Source organism: Monodelphis domestica, chromosome 4 (assembly GCF_027887165.1).
Source record: "Monodelphis domestica isolate mMonDom1 chromosome 4, mMonDom1.pri, whole genome shotgun sequence".
NCBI classification, from domain to species: Eukaryota; Metazoa; Chordata; class Mammalia; order Didelphimorphia; family Didelphidae; genus Monodelphis; species Monodelphis domestica.
Window position 1 is genome coordinate 415,130,260 of NC_077230.1, and position 23,717 is coordinate 415,153,976.

Genomic DNA, 23,717 nt, shown 5'->3' on the forward strand with positions numbered 1-23,717 from the left:
CCTCCTCCATTTCCTGTTGGCTCAGGGTTGAAATGGCCATAGACCTCTGGAGGGAGGCTTTATCTGTGCCGAGCTCCGTGTAGGTGACCGGCCGGGGCACTCCTGGGGATATACCCCAAGGCCTGCTGCTCCCACCTGGGTCTCTCCGTAGTTGCCAGCTTCTTGGTCTGTGGCCCTGCCTGCACGAGTTCTGCCCCCACCTTCGGTGCACCAGACTTGGTGCCCACAGGCCTCACGGGGGCACACTGACCCTCCTCCTCTGTCTCGGTGCGCAGGATGAAGAGCTGGGCAGCTACCTCACATCGCTGCTGAAGAAAGGGCTCCCGCAGGCCCCCAGCTGAGGGCCCGGCCCCAGGAGCTGCTCCCAGCCGTGTCCTCCCTTCTAAGGCCCTTCCTCAGCGCTTTGTGGGGCAGCCGTTTCAGGGAGGGCCTTGTGTGGCCCCTGCTCTGAGCCTCGGGGCCTCAGTCCTGCTTCCGCACTGACCTCCCTTATGCCTGGGGGGAGTCCGAAGCTGATAAGCTCCAGGAGGGCAGGCAGGGCCTGGCGTTGTGCATCCCAGTTCCACCTCCCCTCTCCTCCAAGTGCCTAGAACAGGGCTCAGCCACCGGAGCCTGCCTTTTAAGGACGGAAATTAAAAACCAAAAGCCACCCGCAGCCTTGGCGCCCTCCTTCGCGGCCTTTTATTCGTCTGCTGTAGCTCTTCCACTCAGACTGCCCACGACGGACGGCTCCTCCGGGCCTTGGAGCCAGGGGTGCCACCGCCCACCTCTGAGCCCCGGACAGGAGGGGCAGGGCCTGGGGGCTAGTCCAGATGCGCCAACCCTGAAGCGGGCATTTCTGGGACGGGCTCAGGCCCGGGGATGGCCCCCTGCCTACAGGGCCGTCCAGGAAAAGCCAAACCTTGCTGTTGGTGCTGTGGGGTCTAGAGCCAGCCGCCATGGCACGCTGCCTCCGCCGTCAGTGGCCCTCGGGAGGGAGGCTTTCATCTGTGCGGAGCTCCCTGTAGGTGACCGGCCCCGGGGGCTCCTGGGGACACACCGCACGGCCGGCCCCAGGGCCTGCCTCTCCCGCCTGGGTCTCTCCGTAGTTGCCCAGCTGGCCGGAGCCCAGCGGGGGGCGGGGGAGCTCTGCCAGCTTGCCGTCGTAGATGGTGTATATCTTGGGTCTGAAGGAGCAGAGGCGAGCCCAGAACCCGCAGCCGGCCCGGGGCCGCCAGGGGAGGCAGAGGACGGGGCTGAGGCAGGAGCCCAGGCTGACCAGCAGCAGCAGCACCGGGCGCAGGTGGCCGAGGAGGGGGGTGGGGCGGGTGAAGCCGGGCAGCAGGCGGGCCAGGGTGTAGGGCAGGAAGCAGAAGGCACACACCAGCACGCTGAAGCAGAGGGTCCTGAGCGCCCTCTGGTGGCGGCGCCGCGTCCTGCGGCCCGAGGCCATGCGCCAGGCCAGCAGCGGGAAGCCCCCCAGGACGATGGCACAAGGCGCCAGGAGGCCCACCACTAGGGCGTAGGAGCCGGGAGCCCCAGACCCCGCGTCCTCCACAGAGTTCTCAAAGCAGGACGTGCGGTTGTTGGCGCTAGTCCAGCTGCAGGGGGCTCGCGGGGCCAGGGGGCCGGCCAGCGCCCAGAGCAGCGCGCTGCCTGCGGCCCAGTGGGCCCGGCGGAGCCGGAGGCGGAAGAAGGGGTGCGCCAGGGCCAGGTGGCAGTCCAGGCAGAGGCCGAAGAAGGAGGCCGTGCTCAGCAGGGGGAAGGCCCAGTAGAGGCCGGCGCTCAGCCGGCAGGCCGGCTCCCCGAAGCGCCAGTCGCCCCCACACAGGTGGTAATGGATCCTGAGGGGCAGGGCGCACGCGAAGGTGGCGCTGCCCACCGTCATGCTCAGCAGCAGCACGGAGGAGGGGCTGGAGCGACGGAGCCTGGAGAGCAGGAGGCTCCCCGCCACCACGTTCTCGGCCAGGCCCACCGCAAAGACCACGCCGTAAGCCACGGCCAACAGACGGTGGCCCTGGTGGCCCTGGAACCCGGCCGCCGCCCAGGGTCTTCCCGTGTCGTTCAGGGCCATGGGCAGGCAGGGCAGGCCGCATGGACGGCGGGCCTCCCAGAACCTGCGAAGACAGCCTGGGTTTGCACTGCCTTTCGGTGAGGGGGTCGCCCCCAGGGCCCAGGCAGGGAGGGGAGCCCCTCCCCCTCCCGGAGCCCTTGGGTGCCTGTCAGGGAGGGGGCTGAGGGTGCGGGGCGTACCAGGGGCGGCTCAGATCCACTCCGTTTCCCTTCTGGGATCCAGTCGGAGGCCGGGTCCCTCTGGCACGTGTCCTGGGCTCTGGCCTTCCGAGACAGACGGGCGATTGTAGCAGGCCTCGCTGGGGCCCCAGTCTGGGGAGGGAAGGCGGAGCCCCGGATGTGAGCGGGGAAATGGGCTCCCAGTGGCCCCCGGCACCTGGCCGCCCTTCAGCGTCTGTTCACATCCTGCCCCCTCCCCCCTCCCCGAGGAACTGAAAGCGGCTTTGTCGGCCGCGGCTCCGCCCCGCCCTCCCGCCGGGTTTGGGGTCCCGGAGCCCGCGGAGGGGGCGCTCACCGAGGCCGGCGTACTGCACGGACTTGAGGAACAGGCCCTGCGCTGGGGCCACCAGGGGGCGGGGGCCGCTCTCCGGGTCCCGGCTCTCCAGCTTCTCCTTCACCTGCTGCGGCGTCGAGGCCCCCAGGCCCACGGCCACCAGGCACGCCGTCATCCTCCGCACCTGCCGCAGCCCCCAAGCGGTCAAGGCCGCCCCGTCCCGCCCTCCATCCCCCTCCCCGCAGCGCAGCGGTGGCGGCCCCCCTCCCCACCAGGATGGACGAAGCTCGGACGGCGCAGTCTGCCCCCTCGTCGCCACCAGGGGGCGCCGCGAGCCTCTCCCGGGTTCCCCAGCCTCTACCTTCCTGCCTGGAAAATGGGCCGCCGTGGCACACAGTACCTGTTTGTACAGGAAGGACTTGCTCTCAAACTCCAGGTCCCAAAACTGCAGCTTCCTGCAATACAAAGAGCCCTGGGGTCCTCCGGCCCCCCCAGCCCCGCTCCAGCCTTTCTTCAAGTCCGGCCTCCTGCCCGCCTGCCCTTCACAACTGCTAGGGCAGGCCCACGCCCCTGTTCAGATCCCAGATGTGGCCCTCCCTTCCCAGGCCTCAGTTTCTTCATCTTTGAAATGCGAGGCCAGGCAGCCGGCCTGGGGCCAGGGTTCAGGGTTCAAATCCAGCCTCAGGCAACAGTCATCTCAGTTTCCTCATCTGTAAAGTGGGGATCATAATCCATCTGCAGTAACTGAGAAATGACTGGCCCAGGGTCACTAACTAGGGCTAGTGGCTGCCTTCCACAAGCACAGGTGCTTCTTGTTTTGATGTATACAGGAGTCTCACAGCCATCCTGGAAGGAGGAGGCTAATATGATACCCATTCTGCAGATGAGGAAGCCAGCTCAGGGGCAGACTTGTCCAGGTCACACAGCTGGGGAAGTACCTGAGGCTAGATTTGAACTCTAGTCTTCCTGGCTCCCACCTGTGGGCTTCAAGATCTCGAATCCTGATGGAGATGGGGAAGGGGCTCCTCGGGCCAGGAGCTGGCACGAGGCCAGGTACACAGCAGGTGCTTCATACAGGGCTCTGGGGGCCCCCCAGGTCGTGCCAGGCACCGGTCCTGCCACCTGCCAGTGTTTCTCCCCTTCTGTCCCCCGCCCCCAGGCAGAGGAAGATGGACGAGGGCCCGGAGCCGGGCACCCCTCCATGGCCGGCGAGGGCAGAGGACAGAGAGCCTCTTCTCCGGCGCCACATCTGGCACCGGCCAGCCTCCCCTCCTGAAAGGCTCTTTCTACGGCTGCCCAGCCTGCACCTGCCCTGGCGGCCGAGGCCCAGAGAAGCTCCAGCTAAGCCCTCCCTTCCTCTGAACTTCTTGGGGCCTCAGTTTCCCCCTAGAAAGTGAGGAGGTTGGCCTCGTGGCCCCGAAGCTCCTGAGTCAGAGAGGGAAGGGGGGGGGCTCCAGGCCGAGCCGGGGCAGGGTCCCAGGACTGGCTGGAGGGGGCCGAGGGGCCACCTGACAGGCACTGAGGAGAGGCCGAGGGGAGAGCCCAGAAGCCCCTTCCCCAGGCCCGCGCTGGGGGGTGGGGGGCACTGGGAGGCCCAGAGGGGAGGAGGCTGGCCAAGAGAAAGGCGGCCATTCTTTCCCAAAGGCTCTGGCTTGGCTGCCAGTGCCAGGGTGGGGGTGGGGGGAGACAGGTGATGGGGATGCATCCCCAATGAGGGGCTCCTGTTTGCCATTCAGCCGGAGGACAGCCCTCAGAGAGGCTTTCATGGTTGCTAGGCAACCCCCAGCCCCAGGCCCCCCCACCCCAAATCCCTTCTGTGAATAGACAAGCTGCCGATTGAGAAAGGGGGCAGGAGGGGAGGGGGGGCGGCCGGAGGAACAAGGGAGCTGTTTCCCCAGGGCCCGGCGTCTCCTGCCTGCCCACCAGGCTCGGGCTTCAGCCAGGAGCCGGCCTCCCTGGGATGCCCGGGGACCACGGTCTCGGGGTCTCTGGGGGAGGCTTCCCGCCCCAGCTTTCCGCTCATCAGCAACAGAGCTAAATTTAGCCCGGCTTCCACCCCCGCACCACGGAGCATGAAATGGAATTTGCTGGAACCAGGCACCCGGGGGCGGGAGGGGGCACAGCTGGGAGAGGGGGCCAAAGCCGCTCCCCCCGCAACAGGCCCAGCTCAGCTCGGGCACCGATGCCCAGAGGGGACGGGCGTGGAGAGGAAAGGCCAGAGAGGGCGAGTGCCCAGGCCAAAAACCAGGAGCTCACAGGGCTTCAGCGCCCCTGTGGCCGCCCCAGAGATGGCCCTGAAGGTGGGTTGCCGTCCATACCCTTCCCTAAAGCGGGTCCCAAGGCCAGAGGGAGCCTGGCAGGACAAAGGACGGGGCTACCCTCCGGGCTGTGCCCCATCCTCAGCCCTGTCTGCTCCACCGGGCACACTGGCCGACCCCAGGACAAAAAACATCAGATCGGACTGGGGCCAAGAGCAATCCCAACCCCCCTGCCCAGGGCAAAGGGATGAGGGATGCCGGTCATGGAAAGATGCCAGTCCTCCCCCATCTGCTGCCCTTAGCTGGACCAGGTGGCTCCATCCTGCCCTGAAGGGAGGGGGACGCTCTCAGACTCCCAGGTCCCTCGGGGCAGGGAACCCATGTGGTCTTAAAGAGGCTGGAAAGCCCTCCCTGGCCCTTGGGATCTGACAATGTTGAGAGGCCGAATGGAGACACCCACATGTAGTGTGAGAGGGCACTGCGGCCCAGGCTGTGTTCTTACCTCTTCTCCTGGGGATGGGCGAAGGGGCTGGCCGGTGCAGGGCCCACAGAGACCCGGATCAGTGTCTTCACAGAGTTTCTCCAGTCATTATCACTTGCTGACCTAAAGGCCCGGAAGTCGTGGGTGCCCTGGAGATGCTGGGCGGCCTCCTGCATGGCTGCCACATCCAGGTGGCTAGGAGCAGAGCAGGATGGGAAGCCATAATGGTATCCTCCTTGCCCAAGGCCCCACGCTTCCCCCCCCACCCCCCAGCCCAAGATCTGGTCTTCTTGATGTCACAGGGAATGGGAAGTGTTCTGTCCTAGCCCCAGTGGCCTCAGCTTCTGCCAGGCCCTTCCCCTGAATCCAATTGAGGAGCTATGACACTCACTCAGCCCTCAGCGGCCAGCACAAGTTCCGGTCAAACACAGGCAGCATGTCCACAGAGCAGCCAGTTACCAGCCGGTACAGGTAGGTCCGGGACGTGGCTTCAAAGCGAGCATGGAAGTCATCAGGAGCCCGAAAAGCCCGGATCACCCTAGAAGGGGGATTGGGGATGGAGGTACTAGGATTAGACACCAGGAAGAACTTCCAGTGTTTTAAGAATAGCTGAAGGAAGTCACAGAAGGCAGGAGGGCACCCTGGTCCCCTGCCCATGCCCACCTCCCCAAGCTAGGCCAGCCAGGGCAGAGGTCTGTGGGCTTCCAGGATCACCCTGGTGACTGACACAGTGCTTGGGAGTGGAAACACCTGGGTCTGACAGGGTAGGAGCTGGGGCCCTCTAGTTCCCAGAACCAGATTAAGGAGACCCTCGACCCATCAATCCATCAATTGCTAAGAACTTGACTTGTGTGCCAGACAGTGAGAAAACAAAGGCAAAGAATGGAAGGATCCTTGCCCTCTCAAAGGGTCTACATACATCTCAAGGGGAGATGAGAACATGTATGAGTGTATGCAAAATAAAAACACAAAATAAATGCAAGGTAATTAAGGATGTGCCCTAGAGACTGAGTCAGGAAGGAACCCAGCAATTCAAAGGCACAGCAAAGACTGGGGGCTGTGGGGGCCTTGTCTTAGGGAGGCATGAGGAAAGGGGATGGAAAGCCCTGGATCAGTGTGGCAAAGGCAGTTAACAACAATGAGGTAATGGAGAGTGCTAGGCTTAAAAGTCAGCAGGACCTGGGTTCAAATCCCACCACATATTCTTAGTATTTCTAGAACAATGGCGACAAACTTCAATAGAAATGGGGGCCACTTGCCAGACCCTTGATCCAGCCATACCACTGCTGAGTTTGTACCCCAAAGAGATAGTAATCAATACTGTGTATTGGTTCCAAGGCAGAAAAAGACTTGTACAAGAATATTCATAGCTGCGCTCTTTGTGGTGGCAAAAAATTGGAAAATGAGGGGATGCCCTTCAATTGGGGAATGGCTGAACAGGTTGTGGTCTCTGTTGGTGATGGAATACTATTGTGCTCAAAGGAATAATGAACTGGAGGGATTCCATGTGAACTGGAAGAACCTCCAGGAAGTGATGCAGAGTGAGAGGAGCAGAGCCAGGAGAACACTGCACACAGAGACAGATACACTGTGGCACAATCCAGTGTAATGGACTTCTCTACTAGCAGCAATACAAGGATCCAGGACAATTCTGAGGGACTCGTGAGAAAGAAGCTCTCCGCATGCTGAGGAAGAACTGTTGGAGCGGAAACACAGAAGAAAAACAACTGCTTGATCACATGGTTTGATGGGGATAAGATGGGGGATGTAGACTCTGAATGATCACCCTGGTGCAAACATCAATAATATAGAAATAGGTCTTGATCAATGACACACGTAAAACCCGGGGGGGGGGGGGGATTGCTCATTGGCTACAGGGGGGTGGAGGAGGAGAGGGAAAGAACATGAATCATGTAATCATGGGAAAATATTCTAAATCAATTAAATAAAATTTTTTAAAAAAGAAAGAAATGGGGACCACAAATTGTACACAAGGGGTCCAGGGGTTATGTATAGTCTTGGTTTCAAAATGTATTATTATCTTTGTCTCATTTATTTGGTTAAATATTTCCAAATTCCATTTTAGCATGATTTGGGCTCCATTGTGGGAGTGCTCTAAGGCCACGAAGAAGGTGGTGACCAGCATGGGTAGAGTGTCTTCACTGGAAGCTCCTTAGACCAATCCCCACCCCTAAGAGGATGAGTTGCAGAGGAGGCAGCAGCCTGCATGGGCGGGGAGAATGTCCTCACCCAGAAGTTCCCTATGTGAATGGTATCACAGATCCAGTGGCTTTGGAAAGTGGCGGGAACCAGGTGGGAAAGGCCTTAAACAGCAGTTTCTTTCAGACTCTGGAGATGACAGGGAGCCCCTGGAGTTTAATGAAGAGGGGGGCCACACAGTTAGATCTGTGCTTGAGGGAGGTCAGGTTGGCAGCTGGAGTTTAATAAATGTCTCAGGGAGGGGAGAAGGGTGAGAGAGAGGGAGGGTGGGAAGGACAGAGAGAATATGGAACCCCAGTTTTTTAAAAAGAATGTTAAAAAATTATATATATATATATATATATATTTATTTATTTATTTATAAAAAGGTCAGGGCTCAGTGGATGGAGAGAGCCAGGCCTAAAGACCAGAAGCCCTAGGTTCAAATCTGACCTCAGACACGTCCCAGCGGTGTGACCCTGGGCAAGTCACTTAGCCCCCATTGCCTAGCCCTTACCTCTCTTCTGCCTTGGAACCAATACACAGTATTGATTCTAAAAAGCTAACAGTTTAAGAAAATAAAAATAAAAATAAATGTGAGTTTATGTTAATGACTGCTTGAAGGTTGGATGGAGTGGGGGAAGACTGAAGCCAGAGAAACCCACCATTGGCATGAGGTGATGAGGCAGAGGGTCAGGCAGTGTGAGAGGGGAGAAGGGAGATTTGATGGAGGAAAGGTGACAAGATGTAACCACAGACTGAATAAAGGCGGAATGGGAAGTCAACAATGGCACCGACATCGGGAGTGTCACCTGGCCATAATGGGGGAAATGCGGGAGAGCCGTAGGCTCCAGGAAAAGGACAGGGTTTGGTTTGGCCACAATAGGGTCGAGATGCCCACAGGATATCCGGAGGAGAGGATTATAGCTCAGGAGAAAGCCTGGCTAAGCCTGGCCCTGTAGGTCAGGGAATCAGCTTAGAGATGAAAACGTAGAAGCTGATGAGGTCGTGACCAGAGAGTATATATAGAAAGAAGGCTGTTAAAAAAGGATGGCAGGACTCAGAACGGAGCCTCAAGGCCCAGGGGGTCGGCTGGGGCCCAGGATCTCCTGGTTCTGGTCCCAGGTCAAATCCTGGGCTGGGAAGAGGCTACTTCCTGTCCCTCCCAGAGCCAGAAATAACCATAAGCTTTAGACAGACGGGAACTGTGACCCACCCAGAGGCCAGCCATCCACCTCCTGCCTCCCACTCCAGGCACTCCCTAAGGTGGGCCAACTGCATCTGCTCTCCGCTGTCCGCTGCCCTCGGTGCTGATCTTTGCTTCTGTCCAGGAGGAATGCCTTCCAAGACAGAGCTGGGAGAGGCTGAGATGTACAGGGTACCCCAAGTCTTGGAGCTGGTGCCAAGGATGCCCGGGTCCCCCGAGCTTGGCAATATGGAAGAATCGATCATGGGGGACCACGGGGGGAGGGGGAGGGAAATGGAACCTGGGACAGGCTTGTGCCTCAAGTAATGTTTGGGGCCTGATGGAGGGTGGTCTAGCCATTGACTTCTGCCTCCAAGCGTCAGTGGGCTGCGCCTGAAGGATCTGGGGGGCTTTCCCTTACCTGATGTCAGGGTGAGTGAGGTGGCAATTGAGGGCTGTCGTGAGGACATCGGGTGAGAAGGGGGGTCGGCCAACCAGGCGCTGAACATCGCAATGGGCAGAGTTCCCGAGCGCATGAACGCCGGCGTCCGTGCGGCTGGAGATGCTGAACTTGACTGGCGTGATGGAGTTCAGCCGCTCGGCAGCCCTCTGGGAGTGGGTGGGATGCAGGTGAGGCAGGGCCCCCCGGACTCCTTTCCCCCCACCTCGCCCTCAGCTGGATGGGCCCAAAGCTGGAATACGTACGCAGAAGCCCAGGCGGGCGTCTCGGCCCTGTCGTTTCTCGATGGGGGCCTGGGCCTGGGCCCCGCGACCTCCGAGGCCTGGGACCCAGCGCCCCGTGGGCCTGACAGTCCCAGAACGGAGGAATCTCGCGCCATAGCGGGACCCATCCATCTGCCCTCGCTTTGGATGCTCGTCTCCCCCTTCCAGAGAGCCCGAGTCATTCTGTCCATCCCCCTGCTCCAGCTGTCACAGCTGCCAGGGTGGGAGGCTGCCCATTACTGCTCCGTCTCCAGCCTCCATCCCCTCTGGACACTGTTGTCCATAGCCTCCTCCGGAGGAGCCGGCCTCTCCTGATCCCTCCCCGGGGCTGGCACCGAATCCTGGACGGTAGACAAGCCGCTTACCTCTAGAAAATTCTGGACTCCGGCCCTCTGCCCCGGCCGCTTGATGGCCATGACCCCACTGTACGAAGAGAGGGGAGGAGGGGGAGACAGAGACGGGAAGCTCATCATCCGCCCCACAATGGCCCCCAGTCTGGCTCTCTAACCCAGACCCCTGCCTGCAGGGAAGAGGTCTGAGCCGCTGCTCCCCTTAGTGCCTAGTCTGGAGGTTTCCATCTGGGAGACGGGAAGAAGCTCCCCGGCCACCCATCCGATTTAACCCTCTTAGATGAGAGACCAAGAAACTGAGGCTCAGGGAAGCTGACACCTCTGCCTGTGGTCCCTGTGGCTTGTGCAAATGGACCGCTCCAGTTAGCACGGGGGCCACCCGCTCTGGAGAGGCAATTCTCCCTAAGTCGCTGTCATCCATTCTCTTCCTTCTGAAGTTATTGGAGGTCCTGCGGGAGCCCATCTTTGGCCCGGGGGCCCGGCGGCGCTTCCTGGGGCCTCCAGCCTGAACGCCAGGGCAGCACACCAGAGAAAGGAAGAGTGTGCCAAAAATGCCTCAAGACGCAAACCTCTCCCCTTCTCTCAGCATCAGTACTCGGGCAGAACTGATACTAAGACAGAAGGTCGGGCTACGTAAAAATAAAATGCAGTCAAGGAGTCCCCAGATCACCGGCACTCCATCCAGCCTCTGCTAAACTTCTCCTTTCAAGGCAGCTCTCAGGAGGGGCCCCTGGAGAGAACGGAGGCAGCCCCTGCGGCCGATTCCCTCTCTTCTCCCCTTCTGTGCTTCGCCCCAGTCTCAGGCCTCAGGGACTCTTCCCTTTGCCCTCCGCTTGTGCCCCGAGTTCTAAAGCCTCCTGGCTCCTCCTGCAGCCAGCTCCTTCCACTGACCTCATTTTCAACTCCTTTCTATCACAACTGCCTCCCCAGCGCCACAAACACAACCAGACTGTGTCGGAGCCTAAAAAACGTCGATATGACGTTCCCGCAAGCCAGTGCCCTAAATCTCCCCTTCCAGAGGAAAGCAAAGCTCCAGGCATCTCTTCGCCTCTTTTTGGCCTCCTCACTTCTCAGCCCTTTGAAAGCTGGCTTCTGGCCCTTCCGTTACTGACATGGCCTGTTCCCAGGCCACCAAGGATTTTGTTTTAAGCCCTCATCTCCCATCTTAGAACCAATGCTGTGTATCAGTTCCAAGGCACAAGAGCAGAAGGGCTAGGCAATGGGAGTCAAGTGACTTGCCCAGGGTCACACAGCTGGGAAGTGTCTGAGGCCAGATTTGAACCCCAGCTCTCCCCACTTTAAGGCCTGGCCCTCTATCTACAGAGCCACCCAGCTGTCCCCGCCAAGGATTTACCTTTATGGCAGAACCAAGCAGCCTGTTCTTAGGGCTTTTTGAGTACTGGTCACCTTCGTTCTGGAGCCTCTCTCCTCCCAGGGTTTTGGAGATGCAACCACTGGTCATGGCCCCCCACCTCTACCTCCTCATAGGGGCTGGGACACTTTCCAGGCTCCTTTGCAGAATCATCATTCCCGTCTGGCCTTCTAGGCATAGAGATTTCCCTCAGGGCTCTGCCCTGGGCCCTCTTCTCTTCTCTTCCTTCCCTTCCTCTCTTCTCTTCTTTCCCTTCCCTTTCTCTCTTCTTCTCTTCTCTCCTCTCTCCCCTTCTTCTCTTCTCTCCTCTCTCCCCTTCCTCTCTTCTCTCCTCTCTCCCCTTTCTCTCTTCTCTCCTCTCTCCCCTTCTTCTATTCTCTCCTCTCTCCCCTTTCTCTCTTCTCTCCTCTCTCCCCTTCCTCTCTTCTCTCCTCTCCTCTTCCCTTCCCTTCCTCTCTTCTCTCCTCTCCTCCCTTCCTCTCTTCTCTCCTCTCTTCCCTTCTTCTCTTCTCTTCTCTCCTCTCCACTCTTCCCTTCCCTTCCTCTCTTCTCCTCCCTTCCCTTCCTCTCCTCTCTCCCCTTCCCTTCCTCTCTTCTCTCCACTCTTCTCTTCCCTTCCTCTCTTCTCTCCTCTCCTCCCTTCCCTTCCTCTCTTCTCTTGTCTTCTCTCCACTCTTCCCTTCCTCTCTTCTCTCCTCTCCTCCCTTCCCTTCCTCTCTTCTCTCCTCTCCTCCCTTTCCTTCTCTTCTCTTCCCTTCCCTTCCCCTCCCCTCCTCCCTTCTCTTCACTTCTCTTCTCTTCTCTCTCCCTGTCTCCACCTCTGACTCTCTTACTCACCAGCTCCCATGGGTTTAATTATTAGGTTTAATTATCATCTCTATGCAGATGACTCCCAGGTTGATATATTGTGCCCTAACTTCCCTCCTAAGGACTAGTCCTACCTCTCCAGCGCCTGCCTGACATCTCCATCAGGGTGTTCCATTGGCCTTTGGTGGCTCAGCAGACAGAGCATCAGGCCTGGTGTCAGGAAGACTCACCTTCCAGAGTTCAAATCCAGCCTCAGACATTTCTTGGCTGTGACACCCTGGGCAAGCCACTTCATGCTGCCTGCCTCAGTTTCCTCATCTGTCAAATGAGCTCAGCACCAATGATACAAGGAGTGAGTCCCCAGCATCACTCTCGGATCTTTACTTTCCATCATCCTCTCCCCGCCCCATCCAACTAGTGGCTAGAACCAGTGGTTTCCAATCACTCATCATCTTCCACATGTTTCCCTTTTACATCTACCACAACCACCCAGGTCTGGCCAGGCCCTTGGGAGCTTTTTTTTTAAACCCTCACATTCCCTCTTAGAATCAATACTGTATATCAGCTCCAAGGCAGACGAGCAGCCAGGGCTGAGCAATGGGAGTTAAGTGACTTGCCCAAGGTCACTCAGCTAGGGAAGGCCACATTGGAACCCAGGACCTCTCATGAGCCACCCAGCTGCCTCCCTCAGTATCTCTTACCCGTCCTACTGCAATAGCCTCTGACTTGGTTTCTCTGCCTCACTTCTCTCCCGTCTCCCATCCAAGCTGTCAAGTAGGTGTTCCTAAAGCACAGGTTTAACCTGTTCTCCTGCTCAAGAAACTCCAGGGACTCTCCCTTGCCTTTAGGACAAAAGATCACTTTTCTGCTTGACTTTTGGAGCCCTTCTCAGCGGCTGCAGCGCTATCTCGGCAGAGAGGACAATCCAGCCAGACGGGTCTGCTTGTTGCTCCTCACACAGGGCTCTCTACCTCTCATCTCAGCCCATTGACTTCCTCCAAGTGGGGAATGCTCTCCCTCTTCACAACCTCGTGCACTCCCTATTTTCCCTCCCAACTCGGCTCAAGCACTGACTGCCTCTTCTGCGGGGCCCTCCCACCTCCCAATTCCTTGGTCTATTTTATCTTTACTGCCCTGTTTGCCTCAGTTTCCTCATCTGTCAGAGGAGCTGGAGAAGGAAATGGCCAAGCCCTCCAGGATCTCTGCCAAGACAACTCCCAGTGGGGCCGTGAAACCAGACATGACCGAACAGATTGAACGACACCAGTCTGAATACATGTCACTTCTCCCTCCACAGCTTGTTGAGGAGAGGGCCGCCCGGCACAGACTGTTAGTGCCCAGGGGCAGCTACATGGCTCAGTAGAGGGAGAGCAAGGCCTGAAGACAGGAGGTCCTGGGTTCAAATCTGGGCCAAGATACTCCCTAGCTCTGCGACTGTGGGCAAGTCACTTAACTCCACTTGCCTAGCACTTGCAGCTCTTCTGTCTTATAAGTGATACTGAGCCAGAAGGTAAAGGTTTCATGAATAACAAGGTTGTACAGTGGAGTCCAATGGGAGCTGGGAGGTCCTGGGTTCAAATCTGGCCTCATACACTTCCCAGCTGGGTGACCCTGGACAAGTCACTTAACTCCCATTGCCTTGCCCTGACCACTTTTCTGCACTGGAACCAAAGTCAGAAGGTAAGAGTTTGGGGAAAAAAAAAAGATTGTGGGTTCTTTCCCTCGATGAACAATGATGAAGAAATGTCTCCATTTCTCCAGAGATGACTTATGAAACTCAGACTGCAGCAGATTTTTCACTTTCCTTCTTTTTCTTGTTTTATTCCAACACAGCCAACATGGACATTTGCTTTTCAGGACTTATAGCATTATATAGAACCAGCTGCCAAATTGCTTATCTTCTCAGGGGTCCGGAGAGAATTTGGAACTTGAAATGTTAAAAAATGAATGTTTTTTACATTTTATTAGGAAATATTTAGTGAAATAAATACAAATAGAGTAAAAAGGAAAAAAAAAGATTGTGAGCTCCTTGAGGGCAAGGACTGTCTTTTTTGCTTCTTTTTATTAAAATCTCCAGCAATTAGCACACAGTGGGCTCTCCTAAATGTTTACTGACTGACTGGGCCACAAAGGCTTGTGGAATTAAATTGTTGAAAACACAGCCTAAGTGAGAATTCTTCCAACTCCCATCGAGTTGTTAGTTTCAGTTGTTTTCAGGAAATGGCTTTGGGGTGCTTCTATGTGAATCTTACTGAAGTCAAGAGGACAGCCCTAGGAGTCATCAAAGGACCAGGGTTCGAATCCTACCCTTGAGGCTCATTAACAATTCAGACCTCACTTAGGGCTAATATCCACCTCAGAAGCCTTAATTTCTTAATCTAGAAAATGAAGGAGTTCGACTACATGGCCACGGAGGTCCCCATCCAGCCACGATGGATGCTTTCCTTATTCCTGCCCTCTCCTCAGACTAAAATTTAAGCTCTCAGTGGGCCCAGATGGAGTCTCTCTTTTTTTAAATCTCCCAATCCCCACAGCCTTGCCAAGTCCTATTTAACATTTTCATTTGTCTGTTTGTTTCTAACCCTTTACCTTTGGACTTGGAATCAATAAATCCGAAGGTTCCAAAGCAGGAGAGAGAGGTGGGGGTGAGGCAGTGGGGGTTAAGTGACTTGCCCAGGGTCTCACAGCTAGGAAGTGTCTTTGGGCCCATTTGAACCCAGGACCTCCCATCTCCAGGCCACCTGAATGCCCAGCCTCCACTGGGGGAAAGCTCCCTGGGCAGCCCTAACCGGGATCCCTGAAGCTCTCTTCCCTCCCTTCCCAAACACAGGCACACTGAATGTAAACAAGGCTGTTTCGGGCAGAAATGTTTAGAAACCTCATTTCCTGAAAACGTCCCGAGTCTGGGTGACTTCTAGAAATGGCCACCCTAAACTTAGCTCCGGTGCCAACCGTCCAGCCTACCCTGCCCCCCTGCCTGGCCAGACCTGGGCACAGTGCGTGGCCACATCCTTCCTCTGCCGCGGAGAGGAAGCTGGGGGAGGAGGAGTGTAAGGCCCCAGACTCAGTGCCCTCCTCTCCCCGGGGCATGGCACAGTAGGCGCTTAATAATTGCAGCTTGACTTGAATCACCGAGTCGTGGAACTTGGTTCAGGACCAGAAGGTCCTTAGAAACCATTGACTAGATCCTGGGACAGGAAATAGGTCCAGGGAGGGGAGGCGGATCGTTTGAGGGCTCCCCTAGGGCTCAGGGCGCCCCTCGCCCCCCCGCCGGGGCTGCCTTTCAAATTCCTCCCTCGGGCTCACTCTAGTCCTTCCTGCTGCAGCCCCCGACGTCCCACGTGGGCGCTGGGGCAATCTGGGGACACGGGTGGGGTGCCCCCCCCCGGAAGGGGGCGGAGCAAGATCCCCGTCTCCCGCCCTTCTCGGGGCCCCATCTCCGCTCCTACCTACCTAAAGGCGGTCCCCACGTACTGGAAGAACACGAGGTAGCGCGCGCGGGGTGAGTCCATGACCGCGTGGGAGGGGGCGGGCCGGGCTGGTCGCGCGTGCCCGCCCCCGGCCCATCGGACCCCGCCCTCCCGCGGCGCGCGCCGGCCGGCCCAGACTCCAAGGCCACCGCGCACGATTGGACAACAGAAGGAGGGCGGGGGGGAGGGGGTGAAATAGCAGTACAGGGGGCGGGGCCATATGGAGGCGGGGCCTTCTCTTAGGGAGCGGGGAACAAGTGACGGTCGAGCTCTGGGATGCAGGGAGGGCGGATCTGCCCTGAACCTAGAGAGCCGCCTCTGTACAGTCCCGGCTGCGCGCCCTATTCCCTGGACCCAAAGCCTCGGCCAAGATCAAGGAGGGATGGTGGGAACTCGGGCCGCCCAGACCGGCCTCTCCATTCTCCGCTCCCCGAGGACGAGGACGGTGGAGAGGCGGCCCCTCAGGCTCCGGAGTCCTCACAGGGATGCTTTGGGGTCCATGTCTTCCCATTCACACATATCCTCACTTCACATCTGGCGTTGGAGGCTGTTTTTGGGGGGCAGGGAGGGCGTATACCCCCTACTTTTATTTCTCTGTCTCCGTGGCTCTGGCCGTGTCTGTACTGTTTCTCTGTCTCTCTGCCTGTCTCTGGCTTTCTGTCTCTGCCTCTCGTCTGTCTGTCTCTCCCACACAGCAGGACACCTCGGAGCAGAGAGCTTCCCAAAGTCTTCCCAAAGATCCGGAAGTCAAGTCACTGCCCTGGCTTGGGTCCACCGACGAGAGAACGCTGACTGGATCGTTTCCCCGCTGCTCCCCTCCCCCCTCCATTCACTGCTCCTGCCAAACTCGACTCTCCCAAACACGCCCAGCGCGCTCCAACCTTTGGAATTCCCGAAAGCCCGAGCTGGAAAGGGAACTCAGAGGTTGGCTAGTCCCAGCCGGACCTGCCCAAGGACCTCTCGGAAGGGATTCCCCACAAGTGGTCCGTCAGCCACCCGACCTTTGCGGGAAGCCTTCCGGGGCTGGGGAATGCGCTGTCAGTCGCGGCCGGCCGCTCCACTCTGGGAGGGCTGGAATTTTAAGGAAGTTTTCCCTGACATGAGCCTGAATTTCCCCCTGTGAACCTTCTACCTCATTACTTTTAGTAGTCTTCTGGAGCCCGAGCAGGGGAGGGGAAGAGAGGCAGTCTGGTTTCAGGGTTATATCCCTGAAGGAGGAGTCAGAAGCAACTCCAGCCTCACGCACTTAATAGATGTGGGACCCCGGCCAAGTCACAAGCTCTACATTCCTCAGTTTTTTCATCTGCAGAATGGGAAGGGGGGGGGGGGGTTGGCTGAGATCCTATGCTCTCTAGCCATGCCTCATCTCTACGCCTTCCATGATGCTCCCTTTCTCGGCCGAACTCCTAGATTTAGCCTTAGGGATCCTTAGTTCCTTCCCCAGCCAAATGGGGGGGGGGGGGGCAATGGTGGCATTTTATGATCTCTGAGATCCCTTCTAGTTCCCCACAGACTTCCTTACTGAGCCTCCCCTGTCCCCATTGTCCCCAGAAACCTTTCCTGACCCCTTCCCCCTTGCGGAAGGGTCTTCCTTTGACCCTCAGGGAACATTTGCTTTTGCATCTCTCTGAGGTGCTTTTTTATGTTTTTTTTTGAGCAGACCCATGATTTCAGAGGGCCCTCGAGGGGAGGAGCTCTCTTTACTAAGGGATCTACAATTCTAGTAGCTTTAGAGAGCTGCTTGGCTCCAGAGAGGTGCCCCTCTCCCAGGAGGTCAGCAGGAAAACATGGTCATTGGAGCTTGCTAGATGTCTTTAGAGAACATTAAGTGTCAGACTTAGAGCCAGAAAGACCAGAGTTCCAATCCTTCCACATACCCTTAGTGGTTGTGTGACCCTGGACAAAATACTTTGCCTTTCTTTGTCTGGTTCCCCATCTGTAGAATGGAGTCCATAAGAGCACCCACCTCCCAGGGTTGTTATAGGGAGCAAACAAGACAATATCTGTAAAGTATAGGGTTTTGTTTTTTTTAACTCTCACCTTCTGTCTTAGAATCAATACTGTGTATTGGCTCCAAGGCAGAAGAGTGGTAAGGGCTAGGCAATGGGGGTCAAGTGACTTGCCCAGGGTCACACAGCTGGGAAGTGTCTGAGGTCACATTTGAACCCAAGACCTCCTGTCTCTAGGCCTGGCTCTCTATCCACTGAGCTACCCAGCTGCCCCCTAAAGTGTGTTTTGCAAACCTTAAAGCTCTATGTAAATGCTCACAATTATCATTAGCCCTCTAAGCCTGAGTCCTCTTCCCCAGAACTCAGCACAGGGCCCTTCTCCCCACTCCCCTCGCCCCCTAAGAGGTAGGTAATGAATGTTTGCTGAATGGGCAATAAACTTTAAGGTTTGTAAAGCCCTGGATGTTCCTCATCTCCTGATAGCCTCACCACAACCCTCTGGAGTAGATGCTGTTATCACACCCATTTTTCAGGTAAGAACATGGAGGCTCAGAGGAATAAAGCGGTTTTCCCAGGGTCATACAGCTAGTTATCCGAGGTAGGAGTTGAACCTGGACCTATCCCAGCTCTGAGTCCAGTGCCCTATCCACTGTGATACTCTGCCTCTAAATTTACGGGAGCCTCTCAATGAATCTTGGCCCCCCCATTCCCCTCCTTTCACCCGTTCTGTTCTATATAATGCTACTAACATCCATTGTACAAGCTGTGTGGAAGCATTGTCCTCCCAGGGCCATCACTGTCTTCCTTGTGTATTTATCCCCAGGGCTCAGCACAGTGCTTGGCACATAGTAAGAGCCTAATAAAGGCTTCTCCATTCATTCATTCATAGTTGGGATACCAGCATGGGGCCCTGCACATAGTTAGGGTTCATAGACATTCACTGAATTGAAGTCAACAATACCCATCATTAATTTAGAGCTGGAGGAGGCCTTCGAGGCCATCTGGACCATCTCCTTCATTTTATGGATGATGGGGCTGAGACGCAGAAACACTAAGTAGTTTGCCCAGGGTCTGCACGCAGGTGGTGAGAGTCTGAAGTGGGATTCCACAGGTCTTCCTGACTCCAAGTCCAATACCCTAGTCAGGAGACCAGTCCCTGCTTTGGAGAAGCTGACAGATTTCTGGGGGGCCATAGTGAGACAGGAGCCTTCTGGGGGGCTATAGTGAGACAGGAGCCTTCTGGGGGGCCATAGTGAGACAGGAACCTTCTGGGGGGCCATAGTGAGAGAGGAGCCTTCTGGGGGGCCATAGTGAGAGAGGAGCCTTCTGGGGGGCCATAGTGAGAGAGGAGCCTTCTGGGGGGCCATAGTGAGAGAGGAGCCTTCTGGGGGGCCATAGTGAGACTCTGAGGGGCCATAGTGAGAGAGGAGCCTTCTGGGGGGCCAGAGTGAGACAGGAGCCTTCTGGGGGGCCATAGTGAGAGAGGGGCCTTCTGGGGGACCAAACAGATAAGAGCCTTCTAGGGGCCATACTAAGATAAGAGTCTTCTCCATGCTCCCTTAGCTAAATAGATCATAACTTCATCTTGAAGTCACAGGGAGGCACGCAGCACACAGAGTAGTGAAGTCACTTTCCTGGAGTCATACAGCTGAGAAATAGCAGAGGAAAGATTTGACTCCAAGGCCCACCAGCCCTCTGTTCACTCTGGAGGGGGGGGGGGGGGGGAGTCTCTCTGAGGCCATATACATTTTCATTAAAAACCTTGACCCAGATTTATGGGACAGAGCCAGGCAAAGAGCATGAGAAGTTGTAGGTGGACGAGAGCCCTTCGTGCTGGAGGGCTCCTTGGAGAAGATGACCCATGCTGTAGGCTTTGAAGGAAGAGAAGAAGGTTGAGGCAGAGACAGGGTGGGGGGAGTCCATCCCATTTAAATTCTGGGAGGGAAGAACAGGGAGGAGCAAAGTAAGGAGTTGGTTGGAGCATGGAATAGGGAGGAAGGGATGTGAAATGAGCCTGGGAAGGAAAGCTGGAAGCAAACTGTGTGTGGCCTTCAGTGCCCAGGTGAAGAGCTTGTCTTTCTATTTCAGAAGGATCTGGAGAAGGGCCATGGCATGATCAGATACACCTGGGTCATGAGTTCCCACATACAGAGCCAGAAAGAGCCTCTGGAGCCATCAACAAGGCTCCTCCTCCTCCTTCCAGGACCCCCCTGCTCCAGACCTGGCACTCAATCCACTGCACTACCCAGCTGCCCTAAAATCACCTTCTTTTACAGAAGAAGAAACTAAGGCCCAGGAAAGGGCCACATGATCTGGGGCACGGCTGGAACCGTTGCTGTGGAGCATAAACAGAGATGGTGAGTCTCAGGCAAGGAGGCTCTAATGTCATAAGGCAGGGGAGACTGAGGGCTGAGGGCCTGAGCTGGGCTGATGTGGGTGTGGAGAGGAGAGAAATGTCAGCGCTATTCCGGAGGTAGGCAGGATTTGGCAACTCCTCCTATGTCGAGGATGAGGCAAGAAGAGAGGGGTCAAGATCATAGGGAAATGAATTCAGAGCTAGAAGGGATCTTAAAAGTCAGAATGAAACTCCTTCATCTTTCACAAGGGGAAACAGGCTTAGAAAAGTTAAGGGACTTGTCTAGGATCACATAGCTAGTAAGTATTGTGGGCTAGATTTGAACTCGGGTTTTCCTGAGTCCCATACTCTATCTGATATGCCACTCTGTGTCTCTTGGTGGGGATGACTCAGGTTTCAGTCCAGGTGACTGGATAGAAGTGTAAGGAGTCATCCGTTGAAGCAGAGGAGTTGGGAGGGGTCTTAGAGCTCTTCTGGGGGGGAAGGGTGTTGGGTTTGGGACATGGGAAGTTTGGGGTGTCTGCAGCCCACCCAGGCAGAGATGGGAGGTGTTGGTACTTCAAAAAGGACCTTCTCGTTCTGGGTTCAGAATCTGCTTCTGAGGTTTACCCACCCTGGGACCTAGGGGGAATCCCGTAATCTTTCTGTGCCTCAGTTTCTTCATCTATAAAATGAAAGGATTGGGGTGAGTGACCTTCAAAGTCCCTCTGGATATTAACTCTACTATCCCATAACCATGATTTCCCACAGTTGGTAGGAAGGTGGTTAATAATGTTAATTGACTGACTGTGACTAGATGACCTCCAGGGGGCTGGAGACAGGTCTGTCAACATGCATTTGTGATGACTGAGGACAGGTCCCAACTCCGCAGGAGGAGCCCCTGGACCATCTAGCTTGGAGGCTGGAGATTTGGGATCAGCCCAGGTGGGGGGATCCAAATTGGGTGTCGGAGAGTCCCAACGTTCGGGCCTGGCGTGGTCACTGACTACGTGACCTTAGGCTAGTCACGTGGCCTCTGTGGCCTCAGTTTCCTCCTCTGTAGAGGGGTAAGGAACCTCCCTGGAGGATCCTCCAGCTCTGAATGGAAGACCTTGGGCTCTTGGAGGGTCCACCCTGCGCCCCCCGAGGGGGAGGAGTCAGGCGCCGGACAAAGACCCGGCGAATGTAAATGACAAGACCGGGTGACTGGGGAGGGGCTTACAGGGAAAGGGGGCGCGGCGGGCGGCGGCGGCGGCGGCGGCAGCAGCAGCAGCACTTTGGCGGACGCTCCCTGCGCGGTGACAGGCCTGGCGGGGCGGGCCGGGGCGGGCTGGGGCGGGCCGGGGTGGGCGCTGCAGCGGCTCATTCCCCTGCCCAGGCGGGCGGGCTGGCTGGCGAGCGAGCGGAGCCGACGGAGCGGGCGGAGCGGAGCCCGACCGGGGCGGGCTGGGGTGGCCATGGTACGGACGCTTCCCCTTTGAGAGCCCGGGCCGCGGGCGGAGCCGCAGACATGACCGTGGAGTTCGAGGAGTGCATCAAGGACTCGCCCCGATTCAGGTGAGAAGCCTCGAACCCGGGCCGGCCGCGAGCGGGGAGCCCTCGGGACCCCGCGCACCCCTAGAGACGGAGCGGGGCGGAGACCGCGAGTCGCGGCCAGAGACCGGAGACCCGGGCGGAGGTAGAGACCGAGACACACCCAGAGACAGAGAGGAAGAGGAGACACACACCCAGAGACAGAGAGAGACGGTCCGGGGACGGAGGGCGACAGAAACCCGAACCCAGAGACAGACACACACCCTCGGGGAAAGAACCAGCCGAGCAAAGCCACAGAGACGGAGAGACACGCCCAGGGAGAGCGAGCGAGCGAGAGAGAGAGAGAGAGAGAGGGAGGAGAGAGAGAGAGGAGAGAGAGAGGAGAGAGAGAGAGAGAGAGAGAGAGAGAGAGAGAGAGAGAGAGAGAGAGAGAGAGAGAGCGAGCGAGCGAGAGGGAGGGAGAGAGAGAGGGAGAGAGGGGGAAAGAGGAGAGAGAGAGAGAGAGAGAGAGAGGGAGGGAGAGAGAGAGGGGGGGAGAGAGAGAGAGAGAGAAGAGAGAGAGAGAGAGCGAGAGAGCGAGCGAGAGGGAGGGAGAGAGAGAGGGAGAGAGGTGCCTCGCCTCCGAAACAGAGACAGAGACAGAGACAGAGGGACCCAGAGAGAGACAAGACACACACAGAGATGGAGGCAGACGGAGGCAGCCCGGCAGACACACTCCCACACAAAGGCGCACACTGCTGGGTCTCCTACGATTAGCCTCCCTCCCTTGCTGTCCAGGTTCCACGTGGGGCGTGTCAGTGACAGGCTGGGCGCCTTTGGCCCCTTTGCCTGGCCTCCACCCACCCACCCAGCGGGCCAGCCGCGGCTCCTTCCTGGCCCGGTGCCCTCCTGGCCCCTGCAGGATTTAGGTTTTCTAGAGCTCTCTGGGGAGCAGGGGGCTAAGTTGCGGGGGCATGCCTTGGGAGCACCCGAGGCCCGGAGGGCAGACGCAGGGGCGAGGGCCTGGTCCTCTCCTGCAGAAGATGCCCCAGGAGAGAACCCGCCTATGGTTACTGGAAGAGGGAAAGCGCCGGGGAGAGAGGAGGGAGGGTCTTTATGTGAGCCGAGGCTTTTCTCTGTGACAGCCCAGCCCCTCCCCCACCTCCTGCATCCGCGGTCTCAGCCCCTTCGGGAGATTCGGAAGGCCGGTGGGGTGGCCGGGAAGGGGCTTCTGTTTGAGCTTCAGGCTCCCCCAGGAGACTCCCCTGCTCCATTCTCTCTAAGCCCTTCCCCAGGGAACAAAGAGACCTTTCCAGATACCGATTGTCCCAGAGAGAAAGGGGCAGAAGGTGTGAGGTCCCCGGCTCGCCAGGCTTTGGCTGCTTCCAATTGTCCATCTGTCCACCCAGGGTCCCTCTCCGAGACTCCGTGGGCTCGCGCCCCTGAGCCTGCCTGGCAGGATGGGCAGTGCCCCCGATTTCGCTGTCGGGGGAAGCTCTGCTAGGAAATGTCTCCAGGGCAGGGAAATGCCTCCGAGACAGCTGAGGGCTCCGGCAGGAAAACTAGCCAAAGCCGGGACCTCACCCAGCAGCACTGCTGGCGTGGGGACTTTACCCACACGTGTGCACAGGCGTGTATATTCCCATGCATCAGGAGCCTGGGCTTGGGGTGCAAACATGGGGGGGGGGGGGTCCCGGTTTGTGCCTGGATCCTCTGCAGGACTCAGGCCTGTGACTCCATACTCCTTCTGGAACTGCTCCGGGAGACAAAGACAGCAGCCCCTTCCTTGGCTGAGGCCCTCCCTCCCTCCCTCCTTCCTTCCCTCTCTCCTTCCTTCCCTCCCTCCCTCCTTCCTCTCTCCCTCCCTCCTGCTCTGCTTCTTCCCATGACTGTCCTGGGGACCCAAGCGTTCAGGGGACTGGAAAGAAATGGAAACCGGGAGCAGCCTGGGGGTACATCTTCCGGATGGTTCCCGGTCTGGACAGGGTGGGAGAGCAGGCAAAGGTGGGGCTTGGGTCACGGTGCAAGGGTGCTGGGGGGGGGGTGGAATAGGAATAATCAGTCTTAAAGGTTTGCTGTGGGCGAAGATGGTGGGATGAGTGAAGAAAGACAGTGTGAGCTTCAGAGCAGGAGGATTATGGGGGGAGGGTCTCTGTCTCAGGGGAGCAAATTTCTCTTCTAGTCAGTGGGAATGGCAGCATCTTTAACCTGTCTTCTTCCCCTTCTGGGGTCCTTCCTGCTTAGTCAGTGAAGCCTCTGAGAAGGCTCTCTGAGCCTCCCTTCAGTCTGTTTCTCTGTAGTGGGAAGGGAGAGGGATTCCCAAGGAAGGTCTCCAGAGCTGGACCCTCCCGCCTCGGATTCTGGGTAAAGGGTGGGGACTAGTCTTGGTAGCTGGGGTCCGGCCTTCTCGCTATGGCTCTGGTCTGAAGGCTGGAGGTACAAAAAGGGGCCAGGGACCAGGATCTGGAGGGAGCCGTGATTTCTCCAAGGAGGGTTGCCTTTCCTTACTGCCCACCTCAAAGCCATTTTC

General features: G+C 57.5%; 3 protein-coding genes across 6 annotated transcripts in view; 1 reads left to right on the forward strand and 2 right to left on the reverse strand.

Moving 5' to 3' along the window:
* The window catches only part of INTS11 (integrator complex subunit 11), a 39,151-nt gene extending 38,496 nt beyond the window's left edge, over positions 1 to 655 (forward strand). For all 3 annotated transcript variants that reach the window (XM_007481075.2, XM_016430039.2, XM_001364637.5), the window contains one exon: positions 276 to 655. In XM_007481075.2, coding sequence (XP_007481137.1) covers positions 276 to 341 — 66 coding nt within the window. In that variant the 3' untranslated portion in view covers positions 342 to 655. The remainder of the gene's footprint in view (positions 1 to 275) is intronic.
* Positions 654 to 15,553, reverse strand: PUSL1 (pseudouridine synthase like 1). 2 transcript variants are annotated; one of them, XM_056796044.1, is made up of 9 exons: positions 15,375 to 15,553; positions 9,758 to 9,815; positions 9,091 to 9,278; positions 5,676 to 5,822; positions 5,306 to 5,479; positions 2,946 to 3,000; positions 2,567 to 2,729; positions 2,233 to 2,364; positions 654 to 2,096 (listed from the first exon to the last, which is right to left on the reverse strand). In XM_056796044.1, the coding sequence occupies exons 1-8, from the start codon at positions 15,431 to 15,433 to the stop codon at positions 2,243 to 2,245; spliced, it is 966 nt and encodes a 321-aa protein (XP_056652022.1). In that variant the 5' UTR covers positions 15,434 to 15,553; the 3' UTR covers positions 654 to 2,096; positions 2,233 to 2,242. The 2 variants fall into 2 exon arrangements, with proteins under 2 accessions (XP_056652022.1, XP_056652023.1); XM_056796045.1 differs by lacking the exon at positions 15,375 to 15,553 and adding an exon at positions 11,097 to 11,407.
* LOC130459009 (P2Y purinoceptor 4-like) lies at positions 959 to 2,053 on the reverse strand. The gene has a single exon (XM_056826205.1). The coding sequence runs from the start codon at positions 2,051 to 2,053 to the stop codon at positions 959 to 961; it is 1,095 nt and encodes a 364-aa protein (XP_056682183.1).
* Positions 15,554 to 23,717: the final 8,164 nt, after the last annotated feature.